This window comes from Bos javanicus, chromosome X (genome assembly GCF_032452875.1).
Source record: "Bos javanicus breed banteng chromosome X, ARS-OSU_banteng_1.0, whole genome shotgun sequence".
Taxonomy (NCBI): Eukaryota; Metazoa; Chordata; class Mammalia; order Artiodactyla; family Bovidae; genus Bos; species Bos javanicus.
This window is the reverse complement of record NC_083897.1, coordinates 71,290,346-71,299,001: the sequence shown is the minus strand read 5'-3', so window position 1 is coordinate 71,299,001 and position 8,656 is coordinate 71,290,346. Positions and strand designations below refer to the sequence as shown.

Below are 8,656 nucleotides of genomic sequence, written 5' to 3'. Positions count from 1 at the left end.
TGTCCAGCTATTTTGTGACCCCATGGCCTGTAACCCACCAGGCTCCTCTGTCCGTGGGATTTTTTAGGCAAGGATATTGGAGTAGGTTGCCATGTTCTTCTCCAGGGCACCTTCCTGACCCAGGGTTCAAACCCGCATCTCCTTATGCATCTCCTGCATTGGCAGGCAGATTCTTTAACACTGAGCCATGAGGGAAACCTAGTTAATTCATATTTACCTTATACTTCTTATATAACCAACAATAGCTATGCTTTTATAACACATTATGAACCATTAAGTACTTTACATATATTGATTGATTTAATTATCATAACAATCCTAGAATATAGGCATTATTAATGCCATTCTCATCTTACAGATAAAGAAACTTATGTTAGAGAGACTGTAGAAAATGCCTAAGGTCATATAGCTAATAAATGCTAGAGTGAGCTTCAAAGTTGGACATCTGGCTCTATAGTGTGTGCTCATAAATATTGTACTACACTGCCTTCCAACAGTAAGTGTACTCACACAAACTAGATGAGTTCAGTTTGAGTCTTCAACTGTTCCTGTTGATTTTTTCTTTGAGTGGAGATATTTTCCTCATATATGCATATTAGGTGTATATGTGTGCTTCCTATAATACAGGGTATCCTAAATTTCCAAGATTGAGAAATGATATAATTAATTAAAAATTAGAAAGTTCTTATGCTTGAGACCTGTGTTGCTGACCCAAAGCCTAGAAGCTGGGGGTTTCCCAAAGTCTATATGTGTTGTATCTTTAATTGAACAACTTCAAAACTTCCATTTGAATTTTTAGATTTGGAAGATACAAACATCACATTTAATAAATCAATTTTTAAATGATTAAGTAAATATGATCTAGTTTTATTTGTTACAGAATTATTTTTAACTTCTTATCAATGCTAAAACAATAAAGTTTCAGTTACCTGTCTCAGGTTAGATAATCAATACTAGATCTGAAGTAACTTATTTCTCCAGAATCTAGAGTCATGACTGAGTCACAATAGATATACATAATAGATACTCAATAAGTACACTGAATAAGTGTATTCAATAAGTACACTGAATAACAAAACAATGTTCTAGTAATGCTTCCTACTTAGTATTAGTCACTGTGCAACATGATTTAGATACATTATATTGAATCCTTTAACAACCTAAATATAAGCTAGTTATCATTATCTTCACTTTAGAAATTGAAAAATTGAGGTTCAGAGTTTAATTTATATATGCAAAATTTAATTGGCATAAAAATGAAAGTCAGTCAGTCATGTCTGGCTCTTCGTGACTCCATGGACTCCACAGTCATGGAATTCTCCAGGCCAGAATACTGGAGTGGGTAGCCTTTCCTTTCTCCAGGGGATCCTCCCAATCCAAGGATCAAACCCAGGTCTCCCTCATTGCAGGCAAATTCTTTACCAGCTGAGCCACAAGGGAAGCCCTTAATTGGCAGAATCATCATTCAAGCTTACATTATATTCCAAAATCTATGTGCTTCTCATTACATTATTTTGCAAAAGTGGATTAAAGTCTAAATGATCAATTTTCCTCCAACCTGGATGAGCAGGTTTGACCAAGTTTATTCTCTTAGTTCTGATTCTGAAATATTTCTCAGTTCTAAATAGATATGGATGATGAAAAGAGAAAGAAAAAGAATAAAGTGGAAAAAAAAAAAAACAGATAAACATTGTTGGGGATTCTCTAAACTGAAAAAAAAAAATGTTTGATCATGTGAATAAGGTAATTCTAGCTATATATGTGAATGATAGCATTGTGTTAAGCTTTCTGAAATCATGAACTTTGCATTTTATTTCCTCTTTTCAACAACAATGACTTATAAGTAGCAGCAGCTCAATAAATGCTTCTATAAAATCTAAGGTCCTTAAAAATATTTCTCTTCCCTGGCCTACTTACACTTTAATAGAACAACAAATGCGTTGGAAGAATATTCCAAGAGACTGTTCTTGTGATATTAGCATCATAATACAGTCTCCCTGAATGATGGGTATTATGAGCAGAAGAAAGTGATTCAGAATTGCATGATAAGTTACTCTCTGTCTACTAAAAAAAATGCACAACCCGTGACAGTTGTGAGCTAAGGTTTTTTTTTTTTTTTCCTTGATGAATAATTGGTTTACAATATCGGCTTCTGTCATACATTTTTTTAAATTGATTAATAATTGGTTTACAATATTTGGCTTCTGTCATACATCAACATAGATTAACTATAGGAATACATATGTCTCCTCCCTCTGAATCTCTTTCCCACTCATCTACGTTATTACAGAGGCCCCGTTTGAATTTCCTGAGACATACATCAAATTCCCATTGTGTATGTATTCACATATGTTAACGGTTGTGAGCTAAATTTTATTAGGAGCAAAATAAGGACAATAGCCTGGGAGACAGCGTTTCAGACAGCTCTGAGAAATTGGTTCAAAGAGACAGAGGAGAAAAGTCAGCAGGTATGTCATTTTGGTGAAGGAGTCAGTTCAGTTCAGTTCAGTCGCTCAGTTGTGTCCGACTCTTTGCGACCCCATGAATTGCAGCATGCCAAGCCTCCCTGTCCATGACCAACTCCCGGAGTTCATTCAAACTCACATCCATCAAGTCGGTGATGCCATCTAGCCATTTCACCCTCTGCGTCCCCTTCTCCTCCTGCCCCCAATCCCTCCCAGCATCAGAGTTTTTCTCCAATGAGTCAACTCTTTGCATGAGGTGGCCAAAGTACTGGAGTTTCAGCTTTAGCATCATTTCTTCCAAAGAACACCAAGGGCTGATCTCCTTTAGACTGGACTGGTTAGATCTCTTTGCAGTCCAAAAGACTCTCAAGAGTCTCCTCCAACACTATAGTTCAAAACCATCTATTCTTCGGCGCTCAGCTTTCTTCACAGTCTAACTCTCACATCCATACATGACCACTGGAAAAACCATAGCCTTGACTAGAAGGACCTTTGTTGGCAAAGTAATGTCTCTGCTTTTGAATATGCTATCTAGGGTGGTCATAGCTTTCCTTCCAAGGAGTAAGTGTCTTTTAATTTCATGGTTGCAGTCACCATCTGAAGTGATTTTGGAGCTCAAAAAAACAAAGCCTGACACTGTTTCCGCTGCTTCCCCATCTATTTCCCATGAAGTGATGGGACCAGATGCCATGATCTTCGTTTTCTGAATGTTGAGCTTTAAGCCAACACTTTCACTCTCCTCTTTCACTTTCATCAAAGGCTTTTTAGTTCCTCTTCACTTTCTGCCATAAAGGTGGTGTCATCTACATATCTGAGGTTATTGATATTTCTCCCGGCAATCTTGATTCCAGCTTGTGCTTTTTCCAGACCAGCGTTTATCATGATGTACTCTGCATATAAGTTAAATAAGCAGGGTGACAATATACAGCCTTGACGTACTCCTTTTCCTATTTGGAACCAGTCTGTTGTTCCATGTCCAGTTCTACCTGTTGCTTCCTGACCTGCAGATAGGTTTCTCCAGAGGCAGGTCAGGTGGTCTGGTATTCCCATCTCTTTCAGAATTTTCCACAGTTTATTGTGATCCACACAGTCAAAGGCTTTGGCATAGTCAATAAAGCAGAAATAGATGATTTTTCTGGAACTCTCTTGCTTTTTCCATGATGCAGCAGATGTTGGTAATTTGATCTCTGCTTCCTCTGCCTTTTCTAAAATCAGCTTGAACATCTGGAAGTTCATGTTCACGTATTGCTGAAGCCTGGCTTGCAGAATTTTGAGCATTACTCTACTAGCGTGTAAGATGAGTGCAACTGTGCGGTAGTTTGAGCATTCTTTGGCATTGCCGTTCTTTGGGATTGGAATGAAAACTGACCTTTTCCAGTCCTGTGGCCACTCCTGAGTTTTCCAAATTTGCTGGCATATTGAGTGCAGCACATGCAATCAAACACATATTTTTTTTAAAAATTAATTAATATCGCAGCCAATTAAGCCGACTGTGCTCTTTTCCCTATGGGGGCCCAGTGTGCAATGGCTGCAGATAGCAGCCTCCTTGGTAGTGTATGCAACCTGTTGCCTGTACAGGTTGCCCTAAGGGACCTTGGAGACAACTCTTTCTAGTGGGCATTCATGACTGGCCTGCTGTTTCCCAATCTAGACTCCAGACAGGTATGCGCGGTGCCTTTGGAAAGCCCCAGGGCACAGTGGCCAGGGTCCACATTGGCCAGGTCATAATGTCCATCCGCACCAAGCTGCAGAACAAGGAACATGTGATTGAAGCCCTCCGCCGGGCCAAGTTCAAGTTCCCTGGCCGCCAGAAGATCCACATCTCTAAGAAGTGGGGATTTACCAAGTTCAATGCGGATGAATTTGAGAACATGGTGGCAGAAAAGCGACTCATCCCAGACGGCTGTGGGGTCAAATACATCCCTAATCGTGGTCCCCTGGACAAATGGCGGGCCCTGCACTCATGAGCATCAGTGCTGTCCCCTCCTTAATCATGCTCACCAATAAATGCTATTTCCTGTCAAAAAAAACAAAAATTAATTAATATATTTTAATTGGAAGATAATTACTTTGCAATATTGTGATGGTTTTTGCCATACATCATCATGAATTGACTGCAGGTATACATGTGTTCCCCACACAACCTGAACCCTCCCCACCCCATCCCTCTGGGTTGTCCCTGAGCACCAGCTTTGGGTGCCCTGTTTCATGTACTGGTCATCTATTTTACATATGGCACCCTATTATACAGAATGAAGTCAGTCATAAGGAGAAAGACAAATACTGCATATTAACACATATATATGGAATTTAGAAAGATGGTATCAATGATCCTATGACAGCACAGGAGACCCAGATGTAAAGAATAGACATTTGGACTCAGTGAGAGAAGGCAAGGATGGGATGATTTGAGAGAAAAACATTCTCTCAAAAAAGCACACATTTTTTTGTAGAAGATTTCTGCTAGTCTCTTGAAGATTATTGCTAGTCACAAGGAACAGATGTCACCATGAAGCATTTTAATTCTTTTCTAGATATGATCAGATACAAGAGTTGTGCTGTGTTGTGCTTAGTCACTCAGTTGTGTCTGACTCTTTGCAACCCTTTGGACTGTAACCCACCAGGCTCCTCTGTCCATGCGGATTCTCTAGGTAAGAATACTGGCGTGAGTTGCCAGGCCCTCCTCCAAGGGATCTTTCCAATCCAGGGATCGAACCTAGATCTCCAGCATTGCAGACAGATTCTTTAATGTCTGTGCCACCAGGGAAGCCCATGATGGGATACAAGAGCTGGGCTCATAAAACTGTTTCATGAATTTCTAACTATCTAAAGACCTTACAGTTTTTTCCCAGAGCACAGAGTGCCTCATTTCTGATCTCCACACTGAACTCTTTTCAGGGGGTGTTGAAGGTCAGCAGGTTATAGCAGCTCATAATTTAATCCTTGTGGAGGTAGATGGCAGGTGCCAATTTGCAGGTGGCACCTCTAATAACTCAGAAGCTTTAGATGCACTGCTTGTAATTACAGGTTGGTTGTCACATTAATCAAGATTTTAGATTAAATTAACGAAGGGACCAGTAACAAAGCAACTTTTGTTTCTGACACTAAAAAGTTAAAATTTAAAGGAACCCATAGCTTCTTGAGTGCCTGCTTGCTCTGTTTTGTGCTCTATATGATGCTTTAAGTATTTTTTCAAGCCTTCTAAATGGAATGGAAAATAGGTTTTATTCAATATCAAAGAGGGGATGGATAAGAGGCAAGAATATGCAATGGAAGAAGAACAACATCTTCAATAAATGGTGTTGGGAAAATCGGACATCTACATGCAAAAATGAAACTGGACCATTTTATTACACAATAAAAAAATGAACACAAAATAGATTAAAAACTATTATACAAGATGTGATACCACATAACTTCTAGGAGAAAATATAGACAATATGCACATCAGTCTTAGAAATGAATTTCTTGGATCTGTCACTTCAGACAGGGCAACAAAAACAAAGCTAAACAAATGGGCAATATCAAATTAAAAAGCTTTTTACAACAAAGGAAATCATCAAAAAAAATGAAAAGGCAATGTTTTGAATAGGAGGAAATATTTACAAATGACACATCTGATGAGGGATTAATAACCAAATTATGTAAAAATATCATAGAAGTCAATAAAAATCTAATTTAAAAATGGACAAAAAATTAGAAGAAATTTTTCCCCAAAGAAGACATAAAAGTGGCCAGCGGATGTGAAAAGATGCTCAGTATCACTAACTGTCAGGGAAATGCAAATGAAAACCACAATGACATAATCGCCTCACATCAGAAAGACAACAAGTAACAAGTGTTGGTGAGGGTATGGAGAAAAGAGAAGCTCTTTGCACTCTTGGTAGGAATGTAAATTGGTGAAGCCTCTATGGAAAACAGTATGGAGGTTCCTCAAAACTTTAAAAATAAAACTATCATGTGTGTGCTCAATAGATCAGCATATCCAACTCTTTGCAGCTCAATGAACTGTAACCTGCCAAGCCCCTCTGTCAATGGAATTTTCCAGGCAAGAACACTGGAACAGGTTGCCATTTCCTACTTGAGGGGATCTTCCCAACCCAGGGATCAAGCCCACATCTTGTCTCTTGAATCTTCTGCATAGGCAGAAGGGTTCGTTACCTCTAGTGCCACCTGGGAAGCCCCAAACCACCCTATGATCCAACAGTTCCACTTCCGACTACTTGCCCGAAAAACACAAAAAGGCTAATTTGAAAATATATATACACACCCCCATGTTCAGTGCAGAATTGTTTACAATAGCCAAGACATGGAAACAACCTAAGTGTCCACTGATAGATAAATGGACAAAAAGGATACGATCTGTAAATGTAAACATAAATGTAAACAAACTCAGCCATAAAAAGAATGAAATCTTACCACTTGTCACAACATGGATGGTCATACAGTGTATAATGCTAAGCAAGATAAGACAGACAAAGAAAATACCATATGATCTCACTGATATGTGTAATATAAGACATAAAACAAATGAGTAAACAAAACAAAACAGAAAAAGACTGCAGATCCAGAAAGCAAATTAGTAGTTACCAGAGGGAGGGATGTGAGAGGTTTGGTGAAAAAAGTGAAGGGCATTAAGAAGTAAAAGGTTCCAGTTATTGAAAAGATAAGTCAATAGAATGTGCTATACAGCATAAGAAATATAATGAATAACATGATAATAATTTTGTATGGTAACAAGTGGTTATTCAACTTATACTGGTGACCATTTCATAATGCATGTAAATGTTGAATCACTACATTATACACTTGACAATAACATAATATTGTATATCAACCATATTTTGATGTATAAAAATAAGTAGTTAAGTAAAATAATAATTCTCTCTCTTTCAAAGTCCTTAATATCTCTCTATTGTTTTGTAAAGACATACATTCCAAGGAGTAAACGAATACAAACAATGACCTATTGTGGATGTGACTGGTGATGGAAATAAAGTCCAATGCTGTAAAGAACAATATTGCATAAGAAACTGGAATGTTAGGTCCATAAATCAAGGTAAATTGGAAGTGGTCAAGCAGGAGTTGGCAAGGGTGAACATCAAAATTTTAGGAATCAGTGAACTAAAATTGATCAGAATGGGTGAGTTTAATTCAGATAACCACTACATCTACTACTGTGGGCAAGAATCCCTTAGAAGGAACAGAGTAGCCCTCATAGTCACAAAAGAGTCCAAAATACAGTACATGGGTGCAATATCAAAAATGACAGAGTGATCTCTGTTTGTTTCCAATGGAAGCTATTCAATATCACAGTAATCCAAGTCTATGCCCCAACCAAGAAAGCTGAAGAAGCTGAAGTTGAACGGGTCTATGAAAACCTACAAGATCTTCTAAAACTAACACGCAAAAGAGATATCTTTTTCATCATAGGGGACTGGAATATAAAAGTAGGAATCAAGAGATACTTGGAGTAACAGGCAAATTTGGCCTTGGAGTACAGAATGAGGCAGGGCAAAGGCTAACACAGTTTTGATTAGAGAATGCAATGGTCATAGCAAACACCCTCTTCCAACAACACAAGAGATGACTCTATACACGGACATCACCAGATGGCCAATACCGAAATCAGATTTACTACATTCTTTACAACGGAAAATGGAAAAGCTCTGCAGAGTTGGGAAAAACAAGAGGGGAGCTGACTGTGGCTCATATCATGAACTCGTTATTGCAAAATTCAGACTTAAATTGAAGAAAGTAGGGAAACCACTAGACCATTCAGGTATGACCTAAATCAAATCCCTTACAATTTACAATAGACGTGACAAATAGATTCAAGGGATTAGATCTCATAGAGTGCCTGAAGAAGTATGTACTTCACAACATTGTACAGGATGCCATGATCAAAACCATCTCCAAGAAAAAGAAATGCAAAAAAGGCAAAATGGTTGTCTGAAGAGGCCCTACAAATAGCTGAGAAAAAAAAAAATAGAAGTGAAAGGCAAAGGGAAAGATATACCCATCTGAATGCAAAGTTTCAAAAAATAGCAAGGAGAGATAAGAAAGTCTTCCTAAGTGATCAATGTAAAGAAATAGAGGGAAACATTAGAATGGGAAAGACTAGAGATCTCTTCAAGAAAATCAAAGATACCAAGGGAACATTTCATGCAAAGATGGGCACAGTAAAGGAC

The 8,656-nt window shown here is 38.2% G+C and overlaps 1 protein-coding gene and 1 non-coding gene across 2 annotated transcripts; both read left to right on the top strand.

Moving 5' to 3' along the window:
- The first annotated feature begins 3,936 nt into the window (after positions 1-3,936).
- On the top strand, positions 3,937-4,071 carry LOC133243591 (small nucleolar RNA SNORA70). The gene has a single exon (XR_009735142.1). It is a non-coding gene; the product is annotated as a small nucleolar RNA SNORA70 (small nucleolar RNA).
- LOC133242447 (large ribosomal subunit protein uL16-like) lies at positions 3,977-4,501 on the top strand. Its single transcript, XM_061408624.1, has one exon. The coding sequence runs from the start codon at positions 4,022-4,024 to the stop codon at positions 4,430-4,432; it is 411 nt and encodes a 136-aa protein (XP_061264608.1). The 5' UTR covers positions 3,977-4,021; the 3' UTR covers positions 4,433-4,501.
- Positions 4,502-8,656: the final 4,155 nt, after the last annotated feature.